Raw genomic sequence first — 22,890 nt, forward strand, 5'->3', positions numbered from 1 at the left:
GCTATACCCAGTGCCCATAGGGTGCAAACTTGGTGTGTCGAGCGCCATTGAGCGTCGAAAGGCGGATACCGGCGCTATATTAAATCGTCATTATTATTATTATTATTATTATTAAACAGAATTGGGGTCAAAGGTCATTAAGAGAGAATTACCGGTATATAACCAAATACCTTCAAAATGCTTCTTCTGCCACATATTACATAGCACAATGACGTCACTTATACATGTGCATCGGCTTTACCCAGTGCCCATACCTTGCACACAGAATTGGGGTCAAAGGTCATTAAGGGGGTAAAATCTTACAATTGCTTTATCTCGACATCTGTAAGGGGTATGGGGCTCAAACTCAGTGACAACACATCTCATGACCAGTGGAACATTTTACAGGGGTCAGGTCAAAAGTTATGCAGAGGTCAAATTTCATAAATACATTTTCTGGACATCTGTAAGTGGTACATGACTCAAACTCATGTCAAAGGTTAACTGGAGTCAAATCATATAATTTCATTGGGGTATGGGGCTCAAACTCAGTGAACAAATCTCATGAACAGGGGAACAGTTTGCAGGGGTCAGGTCAAAGGTCATGCAGAGGTCAAAATTTCAAACTGCACTGGACATCTGTAAGGGGTACGGGGCTCAAACTCTTTGACAACAAACTTACTGACCATGGGAACACTTTGGAACGCTGTGCAGGGGTCAGGTCAAAGGTTATCTGGGTCAAATTGTAGAATTTAATTTTCTGGGCATCTGTAAGGAGTGTGGGACTCAAACTCGGTGACAACAAACCTCATGACCAAGGGAACATTTTTGGAACATTTTGCAGAGGTCAGATTCCTCCAAAACACCAACATCCCAGCAAACACAAAACGTTTTCAAAACGTTTTTAATAGGTTCTGCTTAGGTCTTTTACGTCTTCGTCTTCCCAAAACGTTTTTAAAACGTTTTTAAAACATCGTGATTTGGTTATAATGTTGAAGCTTTAATTTCAGATTATTAGGACGTTCACAGTACGTATTGTGAACGTTATATATTGTTAAGTTCTTTCATGACGTTTATAAAACATTCGTCTGCAATGTTCTCCAAACATTTTGCGCCGACGTCTGTTAAACGTTTCGTAAGTTTTATCAATAGAATATTGGAAATTTACAATTGAATGTAGGCCTTAAAGAAGAATTTTAACTTCTACAAGTAGAAACTTGATTTTAATTTATTCATAAATAAACATGTACATGAAGATGCCGCGTTTATTTGCATTTTGCATAGGCCTATGGAGTCAATATAAATAATAATTATTGCGATTTTGTTTTAGTCATGTATTTTATATACTCTTGCATAAAAATTCTATGCCTACATGCCAAACATTTCAAATACTGATAGGGAAGTTAGCCTCGATCAAAGATTTAAAATGGTCCCGGGAAAACGATGATGTGCCTATATACGCACACTCTCACTGTGTGTCTTGACCTCAAGACTATAATAGCGCCCACGCATTGGAATGGAATGTCACAGGTTGAACTTGACCTTAACCGTTACTTATCAAAGCAAAGTAATGTGTACAGTACAACGTGTAGGCCTACATGTATGTATCGTATAAACTGTGCTATTATGTCGGACTCTCGCGGTGACACATATGGCTCCGGGAATAATTCCTCTATATATGCTATATTATCATAACATCAACATTTTCCAAGGAGTGACATTTTCAGGTAGGCCTATAGTGAAGTTTTTTCCTTGATTTGTGTTACCGACTAACCACTTCACTGTGAAAACGGAAAGCGTGATGTAGTCTTTGTGATGCGAGTGTCTTGTTGGTACATGTATTGGAGGTAGATAGGCCCTACATGTAATTTCAAGGTACTAGGGGTGGTGCAATACTGAATTATGTGTATACCCGGAGCGGTGAATTACAGGGGGCAAAAGATTTTTGGCAGGCCAATAGGGGCGGGGGGGCAAGCATTTTTGGCAAGTCAAAAGGGGAGACAAGCGATTTTTGGCAGGTCAAAGGGGGGGAAGCAATTTTGACACAGATATTTATGGGTACCTATTTTATATTACGCCCTAAAAAGGCGTAGGAAAACATTAGGAACTCGTTCAAATATGCAAAATGTCATGCTCGCTGCGCTTGCATTATATGATAAGACAATTTAAGGTTTTAAATTCGGGTTCCCCAAAATCTTGCATGTGTAAGGGGGCAATGATTTTTGGTACGTCAAAAGGGGGGCAAAGGTTTTTTGGCACGTCAAAAGGGGGGGGCAAAGGATTTTTGGCACGGCCAAAGGAGGGGGGGGGGGCAAGCGATTTTTGGCAGACCATTTTGAGAATTCACCACCCCGGGGGTACACATAATTATTGCACCACCCCTTATCCCAAACAGGTATAGGCATACAATGGTGTGTTTCTGCTTATCGTGTATATTTTACCCGGGATCATGCGGATATTCCTGCCGGCAAAATACAGAAGCTGCTGCTGCTGCTGTCGAACATGGAACTGTTGAGGTCATACGTATTACCTTGGTGTGAAACATTATTACTTTCATCATGGTAGACGTATCACTACACATGGTTCTCGTGTTTATACTACAGAGTTTTCGTCCGGAGTTTTTGTCAATTGGTCACTGTAAAACTGCCATGGACCGCGTGTTTTTTTTTCCAGAAGCCGGACCTATCTTTTGTATTATGTATAATATATTTGGTACTTTTGTAAAGTGTACTAGTAAAAGTTGTCTATACGTCATTAAAATGTTCTAAAAATGTTGTAGAAACGTAACATACGTTTTCTGATGGTGACAAGAGCGTCCTGCAATAAAAAACAAAATATGCAATATGTTTTTACGTTCCTATAACGTTTTCAGGACGTTTTGGACGTTTCTACAACGTTTGTAGTACGTCCGTTGCGTACTACAACGTCCGATACGTTTTCTGTAGGTCCTGGATACGTCCTGAGTGACAGAAAGAAAGGTTTTTAAAACGTTTTTACGTTGTGAAAACGTTTTAAGAACGTCTCTTAATAACGTTTTTAGAACGTCAAAACCTTCAACAAAATTACGTTTTAAAAACGTTTTATCGAAACGTCTAGAAAACGTCAACGATATGTTCTCAGAACGTTCAGAGAACGTTATTTGGTTAGCTGGGATGCCCCAGCTAGGTTTGTGGTCTATGACCACCATTTGCCACTAGTTATACTTGTATTGTACCAGTGATCTTCCATACTATAGCCAAAATATTTAATTCTCGATCATGAGAGCCAACTTGGGTACGCACAGTCATTTGCGTCGAGTGTACTACGCAAAGACCGGCGCTTACGGCGCAAACACAGCTTTTGAGAATTGGCCAATCACACGGTCGTTGCTAGGCAAGGTCAATGTTCGGTCATGCAGGTCGCGCGATCGTGTTATTCTATGCAAAGTACGCTGACGCAGAAGGTACATCCTCTCATGATCGAGAATTTGTTATTTTCCCTATAGTTATCTTTTAAGGGTTAGCCCCCAAGGGTTAGCCCTCGCGTATACGCGCGCGAGATTAAGCGTGTGCATATGACTTTGTGCAAAATAATACGCGCTGGATGGTTAGCAGTACGCTTAATTTGTAAAAGGAAATCTGCAAATACATAATAATCATAAGTGCTCATATTGTTAACTGTCTGCCATATTTCTATATATATATCTTGATTCCCTGTAGCCCAATAGTTGTACATATTTAACCATTTAAAATACCCTCAATGTGTTTGGAATATCTTTAGTCTTAAATACAGTTATTAGAGTAAAAGCATATCATAACGTGCTTATCTTTATAAAATAGTAACTGAACATACTAAAATAAAAAATATTACCAAATTATACCAATTAGAAAGCCAAATTCGCAACATTAATTGCATAAGGCTTTCACCGAAGTTTTCTTAACGAAACTCAATATCTACATGTTTACATCAACATCTTTCTTAATAGGCCCGCATTGTCTTTTTAAATATAATTTTTCTGTATAGTGTATGAATATACTGGTTTCAGGGTTTTATGCAAAGGCGTAGTCCTTGTGAGCTTTTGTGTGTAGGGGTGTGTATGTGTTGTTGTTGTTGTTGTTTTGTTTGTTTGTTTTTTTTTTTTGTTTTTTTTGTGAGGTGTGGCGGGGTGTGTTTGTTTGTGTTTTTGTTTTTTGCGGGGGTGCGGAATTTCAAAAGGTAATATTTTTTTCGTACATAATTTTACCTACATGCAAAAAGTGCTAGTTTTAAAATAACTTGGACTTTCGTCCGTACATACTTAGTCATTTAAAATCTTAAGTACTATTAAGATGTAAAGTCTGTGGGTAGTTGGACTTGAAATACTTCCATGAGCAACTTTAATCGCCCGTTGAATAACCACAAAATCCAATGCCTCTTGAGATAAAAGTTTTTGGATTCCTTTGCAAATGCAATCTCAAATATGACACGAGGCTGCCATTGTGCATACGACTGTCTTGCACTCACAGAACGAGTTATTTCTTCCCGGATATGTGGTGCTATAATGAAAGACAGAGACAAAAAGACTAGTACGAATCTGAAATTCTGACAACTAGGCAGAAAATGCCGTACTGCACAGGTCGGCAACCAATCACGCCGCGCGTTTGCCCTGACGTCAGACGCGAACTAGTCTTTTTGTTTTTCATTTTATGTCAAGTCAATTAATAGGTGCATCACATCGCCCATAGCAGCGTCCGTGGTACTATTTACTTGATTTGAAAATGCTATATATGCAAGGAAATGTAGATTCGAGTCTCCTACAAAAATATACTTTTATATATAATTTACCTACACGCGTTTACTTAAAATGCATTTGTGTATCTATTTTTATTGCGCTCACTTTGCACCCACAGACACATTTTATTGTTATTGATAACTTTACTCAATTGTTGCAGACTATACTGTAGAAATAGCTAAGACAATGTTATACAAATTTTACAAAATAGCCCAAGTTTTATAAACGTGTCTCCGGCAATCACCACATTATGCCTTATATGTAAAAAAATAATTATCAAGCACGAATCACGTGATTTTATTTAAACAAACTCATAATTATAGTGACCATAAAAGCGAATAAAACATCCGTCTCTCAACACGCTATATTCAAAATTCCCGGGCGCCGGAATTGTCGAGTGCAATGACGTCCCAGTAATACAATGAAGGCTGACGACAATTGAGCACAAATAACCATTACGCCATTGCACTTAGATAATTTAAATAGAACCATGTGATTCGTGCTTGATAATTTTTTTTCTAACATAAGGCATAATGTTGTGATTGCCGGAGACTCACATTTGCCGTCGTTTTATCTTTTCAGTTTCTGTTTCCGTATCCGTATCCGTTTTTGTAAGTCATTGTTATTCTGAAGTGGTAGTCTCCCAGGTTTGACCAATCTTTTATTCTAGCCTTTTGTTAGTTACTGAAAATTTGAAGCTCGTGAATTTCAGTTTTCGTTTTGGTAAGTTATATTGATTTTTGACATAAAACCTTGAGATGTGCGGTTGGGTACTAATCTAGACAAAAGAAGAGTCTAAATTGTACGGCTTCAATTGACTTGTGTTTGGTGTATATGCACTTACGCCTAGACGTAAGTAACTCGTAAAAATAGTCTTGCATTGAAATATATACTAACCATGTTGCCAAGTTATAAGCAAAAGTCTTTTATATTGGCGATGTAACGAGCGTCTAAAATAGTCAAATATCTCCCAATGAGGTGCGTACAAGTGGTGATTTGGTAATCACGTTTTATATTGAAATGCAATACAAAAGAATTGCATTGGAGCAAAGATAATGTATTCTATTCATTCGTACCAATAGCAAGCTAATCTGATAATTGGTTGGGCCTATATGCAAGACTCGGGTTTATTTTAAATGTTTATTTTTACAGAGCTTATTTTCAGTCATGGATCATACTGATAAATTTTGCAAGGGAGGGGGTGGGAGGGAGATACTTCAGACTGAACAAGTGAGAGTGGGAGGGGGTGAGGAAGAAAGAGAGGAGAGAGAGGGAGAGACGGAAAGTCTAGAAAGAGAAAAACTCGAGAGGAAAGAGTAGGGACCGGAGAGGGAGTGGGGAGACTGATCATGGGGGGGGGGGTGCAGGAGGAAGCAAAATAGGGAGACGGACATTGATACGAGGGAAGGGCGACACTGTAGCCCTGCACAAGTGCATTGGGGTGCGACAGGCTCATAATCGGACCTTTTGTGATTTAAGGGCTTATTTTCAACGTGTTTATAGAAAAACGTGGACTTTGTCATTCGGATTGGCATGCATTTAGTCAAATTAATGTAGATCAATTTAAAAATGTCAGACGAGAGGGCGCTAGACCATTAAAAACACCGGTCTTAACACCGGCGTTTCATAACCTTGTCTCTCCCGCTTTTATTGACATAGGCATCCCCTCTATTGAAATAACCTGATTGGTACTTCAAAGTTAACAATGAAGTCAGATTACAGTAAACTTACTGAATCCCCTGCGTTTTCGTATCTGGACAATAGACTTACGGAAACTGAAAAGATAAAAAGTGTATGTTTCCGGTTCGGTATATGTATAAGATTAATTTCTATCAACTTAGCCTTAGAGATGGATATACAAACAATAACAACTTGTTTTGCTCTAAATAAGTTTAGCGGTCTTGTTTGCATTAAAATTAATATTGTTTAGCCAATAACAGCCTTCCAGGCATGCACCTCATCCAAGCTGATAGGGAATGATGACAGGACGGGCACTTTTGTACCCTTTCCCGCCATGAATGTTGCCAGTGACTCGAATGTGTTAGCAACATTCAGAAGACTTCGGCTGAGAGATGATATTTGCACATCTGTAATCGCTTGTTTCTTATCGTTTTGTTGACTAACCTGGTTGGCGAGTTTCTGCAGCACTCCCGCTCCCTGTGACATAAAAAAAATTACAAATACATTATTATTATTATTATTAATGCAAAAATAGGGGTGCACACGTATATAAAGTATACGGGGATGTGCCGCTCTAATGGATCGCTTTTTTTGCAAGAAATCCCTAAACATGGGTCCCGATTTGAGAAGAAAAACCCCTAAACATGGGTCCCGATTTGAGGAAAAATTGGTCAAAACTGTCAATCAGCCGTTTTTTAGGGAAAAGATCAAACATGGGTCCCATTTGAGAAATAAATTGGTCAAAAACTTCCGCTGGTGAAGTGTGGTCAACATTGGCATAAGCGTCTGTTACTAATAACATATTTACCATTTTGACGAAAGAATCGGAAGAAGAACAAAATTTGAAAGCTATCAGTCGACTTAAAAGTCGCCTAATACATTATAACAAGTGCTTATATGTGTTATTCACTCACGGATCGAACTAAATTATAACCCTGTTACTTACAGCAGAGAGTGGCGTCATGAATTTGGACAGAACCCCTGAATCCACTGGGACGTCGATACCTTCCAGTTTTACCGTGTCGTCCTTGTGGTCGTCTAGCCAGTTTCTTATTGTCGTTAGCGTTGAATTCGTGCACAATCAACGTATTAGAAAAGTGATTTCTGAGCACGATTATTATGAACAAATTCAAAACGTATAAAAAACGTGATAAATGTGTAGAACCAAAATTTCTTTAAAATGAATATAAACATGTCATTTATGATCCACTGAAGCAAGATCCACTGAAGTAAGATCAACGTATATATTACTGGTGTTCTAAAATATATGCAGAGAGAATAGCTGTAGCTAAATTTGTATGTAAAACGTGGAGCCTTTTCTGATATTCAACAAAAACGATGCATGATGCAGTCATGTCTACAGTAGAATTCATCTCGACCTTTGCAGGACTTAACCCCATTAAAAGCTATTAAACCAAGATAACACTCATTGAAACAGCTCAACTGATTAAATCGGATCTTCTCTGGTTGTGCACAAGTGACTGTTTTCATGTGCGATACACACCGTCGACATCCCTATATCTTCGTGTTAAAAATTGCCGTGGTAGTACGATAAATCCTCACGTTTTTCAACAACTACGCATGGTGATTTTGAGCTATTTTGTTTGAGATAGGCCGTGCGACTCAGGCTATGCATACAATTTGAGATTTTGAGAGCCGGCCACACTGTTTCTATTCTATGTTTTACGATTTTCGCATGATCAGTATATGGCTGGCCGTAACCGCCACAACGTGGAGCTGCTACGCGTAGCTTACTTTTCGCTTCGCGGAGCTAAATTGACCAATCATGTTAGATCTTTTCATTACGCGGAGCCAGTTGATGCATCATCGTTCCAGAGAGAGAAAACTCTTGCCAAAATTAATGTTTACTATGTGGATTTTAAATGAATCGAATGTAAATAAACCACAAACAGTTGTACAGGATCAATACCATTGTTTGATTAGTGTATAGTCAATGTTACCTTGCATGCATGTGCCATGTGTGTGGCGTGTTTGTTTGTTTGTCTACTGTGTCAGGCCAGGATCACTGACACCCACGGTACTGATACTGTCATACTATCACGGTGATCATATTGTTGAATGTTGTTGACTTTAAAATAATCATGATGCAGTCATGTCTACAGTAGAATTCACCACGACCTTTGAAGGACTTAAACCCCATTAAAAGCTATTAAACCAAGATAACACTCAATGAAAACAGCTCAACTATGTTACATCAGATCTTCTCTGGTTAAATACACACTGCACTTGTGTCTGTTTTACCTGTGCAATGAACAATGAGCTGGTATTATAGTTTCAGTTGGGTGAATGATTATAAAGCAAACGCAAGGTAACAATACTGTCTGGGCTTTTGTTTACGAAATGAGACAATAGTCTGCTTATTGTTAACCAGCGTTCTTGAAAATGAGAAGCATAATGGTTTGCAGACTTAACACGGTTTAGAAATAATTTGTTCATATTTTTGGTGTTATCTGTCGTTTACATATCCTTCCTAAAACACAAAAGTACCAATATTTCCAAACACCTAAATTAGCTAAAAATTTAGGAAATGTTACAAAACTATATTTTCTAGAATTTCAGAGAATACTTTAAATATTGACTGGTTATTTTTTACACAGTGACGTCATATAGGCAATGGCATAATACTTCTAACATACACTAGGTCACGCGTCAATGGTGAGCGCACTGAGTATTGTGTATAGGAAAACGGGCAGTATCGTAACTACAGTATGTATGGCCTACTACTAGTATATAAAGTAAATCCGAACTGGTTTGCTGAAGGTCGAATTCCGCAGGCCACGCCGCGCAAGATGTACAAATCAGCCTGAATTGTGTGCATGGTTTACCACCACTCTGCCTAGCTATATAGTTGTGTACAATACTGTATGAGTTTCTTGTGAGTGCATGTCCATCTTAATAATAAGTCGGTTCGTACTTTTCATAAATTACTTTTTGAATCATAACTATCGTGACCGAGGATATCTTGCAACTACGTGAAGCTCGTCTGGCAAATTCTTAATGACTAAATTCGCTTCACGTAATGAGTAAGTCGTACTTGATTGGTCAGTTTTACCTCCGAGTAATAAAAAACTCTAACATGATTGGTCAATTTGGCTCCACGGAACAAAAAGTCAGCTACGCGTAGCAGCTCCACGTTGTGGCGGTTGCGGCCTACCATATCAGTATCCCATATGATATTTCTATTGTAAGAAAATTTTATTTGTTGTCACGTAAATCACAGGTTTCGTTTAAATGTACTAACTGGAAATTAAATGTACTAATTAGTGAGGACCGGTATTTTGCTGTGGATATGTTTAACTGCAATTTGCGGGTAAAAAATTTGAAATCCTGGGTAAAAATTTTGATAATATTCAACTCTTTGAGAAAATTATTTTATAAAGGAATGCTGGTAAAGCCAGGTGCAATACAATGTACATTATTGACACACTATCACGCTCTTTATCTTCGTCAATAATAGAATAATCGATTTCAATCGAATTGAATGCATGAGTTTGTAGTTGACTACTGAGCGACCTAAGCGATCGATTGCTAGCCAATCAGATAGAACTCCTTTTCTTGCGTTCAGTGAAATACCACTCGCCTGTCGCTCACTACCACTCGCCCGTCGCTCACCAACGGAGTATTAAATTTATATTTATCGTATAGGACGTCGACGGTGTGCGATATCGCAATTCAGTATCGAAGTTACGTAATGTTACTATGTCAACGGGATCACGCGCTAGAGTAATGAACCACGATCGAAATGATCACCACATAAAGTATATGGCACTCGAAGGCATACCAAAGTAGCGTGATCCGGTAACCAAGAGAATTACGTAACCACTTCGATGCTGAATAAAGCTGGTATTCATAGCTTCAGTTGGGTAACCGATTATAAAGGAAACGAAAGGAAACAATGTTATGTGTGGCTTTGTTCACGAAATCAGACAATGTCGTGCTTTTTGTAAACCAGCATTCTTGAAAATGAGCAACATAATGATTTTTGACTTAACACGGTTTAGAAATAATTTCTTCATATTTTTGGTGTTATCTGTCGTTTACATGTCCTTCCTAAAACACAAAAGTACGACCCTCTCCAAACACCTAAATTAGCTAAAAATTTAGGACATGTTACAAAACTTTATTTTCTAGAACCTATTTAGAATAATTTAAATGTAGCTTTTACCGGTTTTTTTGTGGCATCCTTCAGAAGTGAGCGGTCCGATACCAATATTTTCGGTCAAATCTCCATTCAAATAACACGGGGAGTTGGCTAGCTATGCCTTGCCCTCACTCATATTTTTACAAAAGTACGACCATTTCTGAACATCTAACCTAGCTGTAATTTTAGGTCATGTTAGAGAAATATATTTGCTAGAAGTTTTGGAGAATAAATAAAATATTGGCTGGTTATTTTTCACACAGTGATGTTAACTAGGCAAGTGTCCATTCTCCCAACATACATCATTTGTAGGGTCACGCGTCAATGGTGAGAGCACTGTGTATTGTGTATAGGAAAACGGACAGTAACTGCAGTATGGTACCATAGAGAACTACCAAGCAAACATAAAAACGTTTATTCAAAATGTTTTAACAAAAAATTGTGTCAACACCTAAATAACATTATGTTCAGAATGTTTTGCATCATGTTTTTTTAATGTTATTAAATGTTTTATGCCGTTTATCATGTTTCTATAACCCGACATTTAAACGTTTTCGGTAAAACGTTGTGTATTTGCTGGATAGCATAATCAAATTGGATTATTACACGATGATAACACAAGAAGTTTGTGATGAGGAAGAAATTGTTTTATAGCAGGAATAATAATACAATTGACAAATTCTTATATAAGTAATATAAAATTAAGTTTAACTCCAACATTGTTCAAGGTACTAGAGTATGTCGGGAGATGGTGTAACATAATTGTTTGATAGAAAATGTGCTTTCCATGAGTAAACATTATGGCGTTGATAATGTAGTGAATTAGCTTAAAATGACGTTTTTAAGGAGACTGAATTTAAGTTTTGTGAGGGTAAATTTTCCGAATTTTAGCAAGATTATTGTGATATTATCAAATTTATTGAGGTTTGAGGTGATATTTACTGAATTTTAATACCAATAAGTGTTCGTCAGAACTGAAATGCACTTGTAATCTACCAGTTTTGAAAGCGGGGAGCTTTAAAAATAAGTCTCTGAAAGGTGGTACGCACTCAGAAAGTTTGAATGGCTCCCTGGGGCCAAATGTTATAAACTTACTGTACACAGAGAAACAGCGTGATTTCATTGGACAACCAGGAATCTGAGCAGATGTTTTTTACCGTAAATTCATAACATTTGACCCCAGTGGGGCCTTCAAACTTTCTGAGTAAGTATCACGTTTAAGAGCCATATTTTAAACCTCATCCCATTTTCTAAAAGTTGTTGGTATATTGAAAGTGTATTTCAGCTGTGACGAATGCCAATTGCTGACGAAGTTTCGGATCACCTCAAACTCCAATAAATTTGATAATAACAGAACAATGTTGCATAAAGTTTGAAATTGTAAGCTCAAATTCAGCCTCCCTAAATCCATTTTAGGTAAATTCACTACATTATGAACACCATAATGTAAACTCATGAAAAGCATTTTACACCATCTTCCGACACGCCCCAATTGATATTTAGCCCGTGCTGTTTAAGCAGACCCCTTATAGACCATACTAAATATCAAGTCTGTTATTAATATTCTCAATAACAGTATAAAAAATAATATTTCTAACTTTATCTAGATTAATAGTATCAATGACCACTGCTTGTGTTTTATCAACATTATAAATTAGCATCAGGCGGAGGCGCCCTATTTAACGTTAGCTTTGGACATTTAATTATTCACCCGGGTAATCCGGGTAAAATAAAGAAAATAATTAAATATACAAAGTTACGCTAAATACGGCGCCTCCGCCTAATGGTTGTTAACTTTGAGCTACGTTGCATATGTGTGATTGTGTCTGCAGAACAACATCAATCTTTGCCGTGTATCTTTGCAGTACATACCCGAGTCGTCACTCGTCAGGATAGGTCTAAACAAGCGCAGTGATTTATAGTGCGCTATACGCACAAGAACAACGCCCCAGGTGGAGGTGGAGACGTTGATCCACAAGCCTCAGCACACCTAACAAGTTGTCTCTGGCCACTGCGGCCCTATGTGTTACCATAATAACAACAACTCATGGACATTGCAGCGTAGGAGCGCACACCCTAGGCATTCTACAATGACCTTTGCAGTCAGGATCGGCTTCCCGATTTTCGTCCGCCCCTAGACCCCCCCCCACCCTGCTTACGGGCCTGCAGCCAGGGTTCGAACCCACGACCTCTCGCATCATAGCCGAACGCCTTATCTATTGAGCTAGCTTACGTACTGGGTATTAACTATTTACCTAATTGATATAGTAAATTTATAAAATTCAATAGTAACCTACAATTAATCAATCATATTTTTGATAAGCAGAAAGCAATGTTAAATGCACTATTTTTTTTTAAACATACCAGCAATCTATATATAATTAAAGACAAAGATAAAAAGAATTTATCGCGTCTGATGTCACTGTCAATTACGATCCTTGATTGGTTAACACAGGTTAATAGTGCATGCGTAAAAAGAAGACCGATCTATCTCGTGCTATTTGGAGAAAAGGTATAGCAGCAAATGGCGAAAAATTACGTACTTATACAAGGCAAAAAGCAGCTTTTCTAGGCATTGTTGACATGGTGCATTCTTATGAACAATAAGGTTATACCGCCGCGTTCAGTAAGTCATCATCACGACACTTGTAAACAAACCGTGTTCGAGTTTGATTGACAGATGACGTCAGACGCGATAAATTCTTTTTATCTCTGTCTTTAATTATACTATCTATGCCCTTGCTCTTAATAAAAGGGCATTTTCTTGACGGTGTCTAGTTTGGTGCTTAAATCATCAATGTCTGCTTGTGTCAGCGGCAGGCTCTGCAGGATTGGAAATTCAGAAGAATGTGAAATAGCAAACTTTCGGAAGTCGTCAAATGCAGTTAGGAAGGCTGCAGAAGCATTCAGCAAATGCGCGATATCGTCGGCATTCGGGACGTCCCAGGAAACTTTTCCCTCGATCTTTTTCTGCAATGGTTTAGCTGCACTGGAGGCTTGATCCACAGCCTACAATATATAAATACAAAATTTAAATTTCAGAGAAAATAGGATTTAGAGCTATTAATTGTCTTTTAGCAATTACAATAACAAAGAAATTGCAGTAGGCCTATAATTTATGAAATGTAAACGAGCTATCTTATATTAACGAATGTGAATTTCAGTAACTGATGCATAATGTTTATCTCAGTTCAGTACAATGTACATACTATCTGTTTGGATGATATTGCCGCCTATCTAATTAAACTTACATCAGAAATTGGTATCAGATATTTGTGGAAGATTGCTTCTAGCGGTACTTCAATTCCCTCTAAAATGATAGTGTCATCTGTGTGCAGCTTCATCCAGTCTAGGAGTTTCTTACTGTCAACTGTTTCAGCTTTGATGAGCGCAATAATCGCCTTGATAACAGCCAGCTTGTTTTTGTTGGATTGCTGTTGGTCTCCACTTCCTATTTTAATCAGCTTTGTCAAGGCTAAATTCACGCCCCAAAATATGACTCCAATTGGCAGATTCTTACCAACAAAAACTGCAACTTTCTTTATGGCCTTGACTTTTGAAAACTTTTTGAATTCAGTTGCATCTCGAGATAATTCTTCCTCATTTTCTTTTGCCTCTGTAACCTCTTCTTTGAATTCTTGTCTTTCTTCGTCAGACATGTCTTCAACTTCTTCGCCCGCATCTTCAAATCCTTCGTCTGCTTCCTCAATAATTTCCGCTATTTCTTCGAATTCCGCCATACTGTAGTACAGCAATAATTTAGGGAAGGAATATGAGACAAATATTAACAGAAAGTTCTGAGGTATATTTTCATTGAAGGGACCAAGTGAATCATGATCAATGCCCGAATATATAAAACTTGGCCCATGGTTGTTTGATGTGATCATTTATTAATTTTTCTAACAAAACATTATTATAGACCTGAATAATACCAACAGCTATCACACTAAAAACTGTATATACACATATTTTGTAGCAATCTTTAGCATAGATTTTCGTTTCTATATCAAATTATTCATCTTTTTCTGCGTTTTTGTGATAATTTTAATTCTATAAATTTAGGACTGAGGGCGCTATTTACGTATATTTTAAATTTAAATTAGCCAAATAATATGAGTTATACTTTACATTTCATGATAAAAAGTTTTTTGAAAATTCCCTTGTCATTTATTAGTCTGTTTGCTGATGTTCTAATACCACTTTACAAGTGACTACCCCCGGTAAAGATGCAAACAGGATCTTAGATAAATAGCGCCATAATTGTTCAACTTTTCTTTAAAATGACTCAGTTTTACATGCCATCAAACAAGTCCAAAAGGGCTGAAGTCCAAAAGGGCTGCTTAATGTTAGAGAACAAACCAAAAGATCGATGACGTCCTATAAACGTAACTGGTTTCGTTTCTTGGCCGACCCCCTCCTCCCTGCCAGAAACGTAATCTTGAAATGTTGAAAATTTTGGGTCGTGTATTTAAATGTATAGTACTAAAAAGGGTATTAATTAATTTCATTTAAAATTAATATCGATTTCAATTAATGTCATTTTAATAAATCAAAAATAAAAGTTCATATTCTGCAAAATATAAGAAAGACAATCTTAGAAAGTACTTCTTTCTGTTATGGTCGGAAGATGTTTTTTAACGAATCAACAAGTACAGTGATATTAGTAAATGGTGACAGTTAACCACTAGTGCGCATTGTGTTGAATGATCTTTCTTTAAAACTTGGAATTAAGTGAATTGACGCATGCGTTTATGTAATCGCTCATTTCTTCGCAATCAGTCAACCGATTCCAGTACAATTAGCGTAGAAGATGCAGAATAAAAGGGGCTACACGTCCAAATTCATTCGCCCTGTATTTTTTTTCTGGGACACCCTGTATGTGATATTTAAATTCTTCTACACACTCGGTATGAAATGATCAATGCAATTTTTGCCAAAGCTCACTACCATTCGCAAGATTTTGTGAACTACCAAATCGCAACAGTTTAAAATAGTGTCTAACCTTAACTTTTTCTCGGGTGCAGGGAAGGCAAAAGGAAGGAAGAAAGAAAGAAGAAGAAGAGAAAACTTTTTTTCTCGGGTGCGGTTTCGAACCACCGACCCCTCGGGTGCCAGACACGTGCACAGGCCTACCTTGCCACGAGGGTGTAGCTTTGCCGGCAAAGCTTTCCGTGACCATTTGACTGTTTGCAATTGCATCACATGGGATACCTGCCGGTCCATGTGGTTTGTGAAGTGTGGCTTTTTGATGTTTAGTACTGTAATATACACATGCATTTTTGTGTACAGGGGGAAAATTAAGGTGTTCTTAAGTCTGTTTCTTTCCAAGAATAAATGGCATACATACATGTAATTGTTGTGTTTTTTTTTCATTTACAGGGGAAAATGTTGAGGAGAAATTAGGAAGTGTGAGACTGGTGATCAGAAGGGTTCAAGGAGACAAACAACCGCCATCCTTCTGACCACATAATGAGTTAATCTGAAATTGGCTCAACTTGAAGAAATGGGTGTATACAAAAAACACCTTAATTCATCAATCAATCAAGTAAGTTGAAATCAGATCTATGATATAACTGTTAATTTGTAAATTCATATGATTTATAACAATTGGGGGAGACTGTGTATCTATCTGAGCCAAGTTCGGATCTGGATTTGAATTTAAGTCTTGGGTGCCAAATCTGAGTCGAATCAGGATCCAACAAAAATAAGACCTTAGTACAGACTCGAGTCGGACTATACTTGTAGAATGCCATACTTAAACGATTCAGCCTCTTTGTATGTGGATAGAAATATACGAATAACATTATTATGTCTCCATAAGTATCGATCTAGCATATTTTGGCAATTATTGAGTATGTGCAGTAAGGTACCTTTACCCTTAAAAAGAGGACAAGTGTCAAAAAGTCTTTTGCCCCAGTGTTTTAAATTTGTAAAGGAAGGGTATCTATGGAGGCGTTAATAGCGAATTTGAACACATCTTTGGGTAAAGAATATATCAAAGATTTCCAGTTTAAATCGGTTTTACATTTTCCAACAACTTAGGGATATCCCCCTGCCTCAAGAGGGGCTCAACAACAGATTTCCAAGTTTCAACCTTCAGATTTTGTTTAACCTGTGGTTTGATTTTACCCCATATGGTATTTTCGGGGTTTCTGATAGCCAGGGAATGGATGTTTTCGCATTCTTTAGTGATGGAAGTTTTACGAACCCAGGAAGATTCACGTTGGAGCTTAAGGTCCAGAGCTAGGTTTGTTACTTGATCAGCTTTGCATCTTGATCTACTGTATGAGGCACAATGATAAATATAAAAATCAACCAAAGTTGGTTTACCACCACATAGAGAGAGAGAGAACGGCATTTGGAGGGTTTCAGAGTAAGCCCCATGCTGATTGCTCTCCTATGGAGTTCATTGATTATTTTTTGGTGCTGAATCTTGTTGTTGGTGATTAAATTAAAATCGTCAGCATAAGGGGTAGTGATGATTTTGGTTTCATCTAAACTAAACCCACTTTTTCCACGAATGCCCTCAAGATATTCGAGAAGAGGATTGAAACACATAAGAATGATTACAGGAGACAATGGATCTCCCTGAAATGTCGCCTTTTTTAATTCAAATGGTTTAGAGGTCCAGTCAGGCCCCCGTATGTGACCGTTCGGGTGCCACGCCCATGCACTGGCCTACCTTGCCACGGGGGAGTAGCTTGCCCGGCCAAGCTTTCCGTCCCCATATGACTGTTCGCATGATGACGCAATAGTATCACGTGGGATACCTGCTTGTGCCTACGCTTTCTGAATTGAGGTTTTTTGATGTTTAGTAAGGTTAGGGTCAAACCAACAACAAGAATAAAACACTGTAGCCTATTTTGCCAATGCTATCAAATTGAGAACAATTATACAGATCACACTCTCATGACAGATTGATCAGCCATGGAAGACAAATTTCACGGAACAGATACTACCAGATGACAATTTTACAGATCACAGTGGCCTATTCCATTTACAATCCACACTAATGATTAACCCTGACCAATTACATTTGAAAAACATACTCCCCCTGTGGAAGATATTTCCAAAATCTTCCACAGTGGTAGTGTGGATTTTAAATGGAATAGCCCATTAAATGCCTGATTTGAAACCATCCTATTACTAACAATGGTATACTCCATCAATCACAGCAGATCTTCGAAGTAGTGTTGCTGTTGGAAGCTAGATTATTCCAAAGTATTTTACCCCCTCTTTCTCTGCGGTATTAATATCCATAAACTTTTGTCCTTTCTGGGCTTCTAATTTATATATTCTTTTATATACCTCATAATTATTGAGATCCCCGTCTGATTGGTTAAAAGTGTGGTTATTGAATTAGCTATGGCCTCAAAATGAATTATGGACGGATCCTTGGAGCTGAACTATGGACCAGTTTGAGTTTACGCATGTGGAATCGCAACGTACATCCATTCGGTATATAAAACAAATATTGACTGCTCGGCTGTGTCTCGGGCCTTAGCATGGTGAAATCATCTTGGGGCTATAATTTTAACCATGTCCCTCATAGCAGTCAATATTTGTATAACATTGCTTTTTGTTTTGGGTAATTTTTTAATACCTTAATGACAAATACGTTTACAACAACGATGGTTTTACGATGTTTATGAACGAGGTTAATGACTTATATTACTTTGTTGACGTGCATATGATAAAAATCAATGCCCCTGTCCTTTAATTTTTCCCATCACAATAAGTCCTTCTAGACAGAATATTATAGTCCTCCACTTTTCAGGTGCATTTTTCAGGTGAAAAATGTTAAGGGCGCGTGCATTTGTTTTGTTTTTTTTTGTTTTTTTTGTTTTTTCATTTGCACGTCAACAAAATCATATCCAGTCATATTTTAACCTCTAGTAACTAAGCAAAATAAATGACCCGATCACCAACCACCAAATATGAAAAGCAATTGATTGTTACGGTCAGATGAGCACTTAAAAATCAAAACTAGGTCCAAAATGGGAGATCGCCCCAAATTGACCAGTTCAGTGACCATGCAAAGCATAATGCATACACCACGATATAGCAAGACAGCTGCATGCAAGCCGATGACAGGGCGTTAAAATCACATCTTGCTTGGATTTCGAAACAGTGCGTATATGTAATTATCATTTGACTTCTGTATTAAAACCACTTATTCTCTGAATAACAGGAAAAGTACCGGCATAAGCATTTCAAGTTCGAACCTGTACCAGTCGATTAAAAGGTAAGTGTATAATATAAAATAAATGTACCCCTCAATCCACCTTAGACATAATGACCATGGCGCCTTGCCTTCAGTGAATAGACGTGTGCCGATTATAGGACACCACTCAATTTAACCAAGGATGGCATTAGGGTTACAGCGCATTAAGGTTATAACGCACATTAACCAGAAACAATAGGGTTTGATCAAACCAGAAGGATCCATGTTGAAAAAGAAACTGCAATCAACTAACTTGGGCTAGGTGTGTGTTTTTTGTTGTTATTGGCATCAAAGAAAAATGTCGGCACACTCTTTAACACAACGTGATTGATACTTTTCCAGTTCCAGAGCTTAATTTGAAGGCCCTTTTCAATTTTGCCTCATTTTAGCCAGTAACTTTGGTCCACCAAAAGGGTTCACGACCTTCTCACAAATCGAGTGGGACGGTCCATATGCAGCGTAGAGAGGGCTGGTTTAACTTTGCAGCGGCAAAGAGTGTAATGTAGGTCCATAAGTGGTCACGGTGATGGTCTAACGGTTTTTGATGCGCGAAATTAGGCGAAGCTCCGTGAGGTATGCGCAATTACTTTTTCATTCTTAGCATTATGCCGAGCATTACACATTATATTTTCATTAAAAATATGAATTTTGCTTCTTATTTCCGACTGGTTTTATCGATAAAATGAAAACTGAGTTTTTGAATACCATCTTTCCTTCCCAAGTAAATAAGTATTTCCTTTTTTTTTTTAAATACAGTATGACTTAACAAGCATTGTTGCTTGTAGACGCCGTCATTTTTTAAATAATATTTTCGTGTATAAATGTTCCATTGTTTCGAAGTTAATCTTTTCATATAGTTTGGATGTAACAAGCAAAATAAATGTGCTGTTTTATAATATTAGCCAAAAATATTGAATAAAATATTTCAAAATAAAAAAATCATCCCTCACTGTTGCAGAAACTTAACATGTTCGCAATTAACATCATACATGCCCTATTTTATATTCGGCTGGACCATTGATGAAATTCGGCTGGACCATTAATTCATTAAATAATAAAACAAGATTTCCAGCAGGTAGCCTGAAAAGCATATTCAGATCAATATTGAATTAATAAATTTTATTTAATTAGTTTTAATTAATTAGTATGTAACAAGATATCTCATTGGTCCTGCTGTATGGGATCACTATGGCCAAGTTCTCAGTTCATTGACCCTTTTCTGTGTTAATGTTATTGGATCATAATGGATGTGACCCAAAACTAATGACAGTATTACAACACTCTCAATACCCAAAGACAACAAACATTTTTTCCAATGCAAATTTTGTAACTTTGCCTCGCAGAGATTCGGCTGAATTTATAAACTATCTATGATTTATAGTCTGACTTTGCTCAGAATACTTTGACCCAGAGCCACGTACCTGCCCTAGATCCACCTGGATTCTTACAGTAGGTCTACATTAAGGGAGGTTGATTTTGGAACTGGGGTCTGAAACAAGTGGAGATATCTGTGAATGCATGTAGAAACATCATTGCAACAAGTCATTTTTGTGGAAATTACTGTAATTTTTGAGGAAATCCAAATATATTTTGGAAAATAAACCTGTCGAATTCGGCAACCTTGCACAGTGTTATACTATGGGAGATTATGGGCTGATTTATAAGTACTTATATTATAGGAATTATAAACATACAAATCAGCAGCAACTTTAACATAATTAGGCATATAATAATGATTATTGTCAAAAATATTGATTTTCAGACCCCCCCCACAGACCCCCCCTGTCCAAATACTTGATTTGGCCAGCACCAACTCATTTTTTGGCCGATTTGGATGAAAATGGTGTCAAAATGCTCAGGAGATCATACTGCAAATTTGAACATCAGGATTCCTTACCCCACCACTACTGTGAACCAGCTCTGACAAAACATTCCTTACCAGGTGCTTCAAGAAGCATTGCTGAAAGGTTCCAAGGTAGAGCTGCCTGACCTGCCTGTTGAAAGAGCTGTGAAGCTGACATCTGAAGCTGCCCACACTGTGTATGGTCTTAAAGCAAGGCAGAATCACATTATAGCCAAAACCATGAGTCGTCAGATGAGACCTTCCTAGGCTAAGGGATCTTACACTCAACATTATGATGACCTTGGAATCTAAGCAGAAGTTAAAATGATGTGGGGTCATTGAAATTGGTGGGGTCATTGAAATTGAGAACTATATAATATGTTATTGTTGATATTAGAATGACTCCTATATCTTGTATGGATAACATCGGAACATTTTTTAAGTTAAACATAATGAGCAAGAAAGTGGCACATTTTGGGGTTGAAGACTACAAAAATATAGCAATCCCAGGTGTGATAAGGGGTTAAATAATATTTGAAAATGATTTTCTGGCATCTGATACATAATGGTTATTTTTCACATCAATGGAATGAAACAGTTTTCACATGTAAAATATTGATACCAAAAAAAGTTGCAAAAACGTAGGAACTTAATATCACATACAAACTTCCCATAGTAAATGTGGTGCAAAGCTGCCGAATTCGACGGGCTTATTTTTGAAAATTAAAATGGATTTCCTCAAAAAGTGCTTGATGGTAGAATTTTTTTCTTTGCATGGTAGTTAATGTTATGGCAAGTCACAGATATCTCCATTTGTTTCAAATCAAATATCAAAATCAAAAAAAGTTGAAAATCAACCTCCCTAATTAGTCTACATTATATTATACTGCGTATAATATTGACTGTCATCACAAATGTTACTTTGGTTTAAATTTATCCGAAGCTTAGTAAAAGTAACATTTATAAATGTTAAATACCAAGTTCCTCGTATTAACGGTGAATGAAAATCAGTATGAAAATATGATAAGCAGCTGTAAGCCTTCACATTTACATCATCTGATGTATACATAACAGAAAAGTGTAAAGACTGACCCCTGACACAGTGCTAGTGCATAGGACCTGGCGCAGCACTGGAGTAATGCATATCACAATACAAAATGATTGAAAGTTTCACTGTCATGAGTCAAGGAAGGGCAGATTTATTTCTTTATTAATACCAGTAGGCCACCAGCGGAACTCTTCTTGTTTCATTATGGAGCTTGAGCTAATGATTATGCCTGAATCCGGCACTTGTGAATTACAAGTCGCATATAATGTGCCAAATACACTTAAAATTTAATTTATTCGCATGTAACCCAGCAAACACAAAACGTTTAGAAAACGTTTTCTCTAAGTTCTAGTTTGGTCTTTTACGTCTTCGTCTTCCAAAACGTTTTAAAAACGTTTTAAAAACGTTTTGACTTTGTTAAAATAATGTTCGTTTTACCATGACGTTCAGAAAACGTTTTTAAAACGTGACAAAATATTTCGATTTTTTACGTTATTTTGCCACGTTCATAATACGTTATTTCCAGAACGTTTTCCGAACGTTTTGTATAACCTCAATTAAATGTCTTTCTAAAGCGTTTAATTATTATTTCATATTATCAAAATGTTTTAACACGTACTCGTTTTCGGCAAACACTTCCTGCATGGTCTATAGTATATTTACTCTAAAAATACAGGCAAAAGGCCTATTCGGTATTATACCTTGATTTTTGGATGAAATAGTTTAGAATTGAAAAGTTTTCTGGCGCTCCACCAGGTAAAAGCAATTTGTGTATGTCTTACCCCGGATATCTGGTACGTCAGCAATTAACAGAAAGGAAAAAGAGGGGCTATCATGTCAGGAGACTGAGGAAAAGGACGGAAAGGATTGAAGAAAGTAAAAAAAGACAAGATACACATGACAAAGCCGACTTAATATTAATTAAATCAACAGGGATTAAATAATTCCTTGAATTCTTATGACAATCACCCCCCCGACAACAAAAAGAAAAAAAGTGAAAGAAAAATTCCTTGTTCTTTATAGATTGCCCTAAACGCATTGATTTGGTATAAAATAGTGTAAAATTGCATATTTTGCGCACTTCGTGGGAAATGAACCCAAATGTGTATCAACTTTCACTTCAAAATATGAAACTAAAATGTTCGCCTGCTGTGCGCGCATAAATCCCAGCAATTGTGAAGCCAATGATGTCTGTATATTGTTG

General features: G+C 37.3%; 1 protein-coding gene across 1 annotated transcript; it reads right to left on the minus strand.

Moving 5' to 3' along the window:
• Nucleotides 1–10,958: 10,958 nt before the first annotated feature.
• Nucleotides 10,959–14,364, minus strand: LOC140145244 (uncharacterized). Its single transcript, XM_072167012.1, has 2 exons — nt 13,823–14,364; nt 10,959–13,580 (listed from the first exon to the last, which is right to left on the minus strand). Exons 1-2 carry the CDS (start codon nt 14,309–14,311, stop codon nt 13,317–13,319), a joined length of 753 nt encoding a protein of 250 aa, XP_072023113.1. The 5' UTR covers nt 14,312–14,364; the 3' UTR covers nt 10,959–13,316.
• Nucleotides 14,365–22,890: the final 8,526 nt, after the last annotated feature.

Source organism: Amphiura filiformis, unplaced genomic scaffold (assembly GCF_039555335.1).
Source record: "Amphiura filiformis unplaced genomic scaffold, Afil_fr2py scaffold_183, whole genome shotgun sequence".
Taxonomy (NCBI): domain Eukaryota; kingdom Metazoa; phylum Echinodermata; class Ophiuroidea; order Amphilepidida; family Amphiuridae; genus Amphiura; species Amphiura filiformis.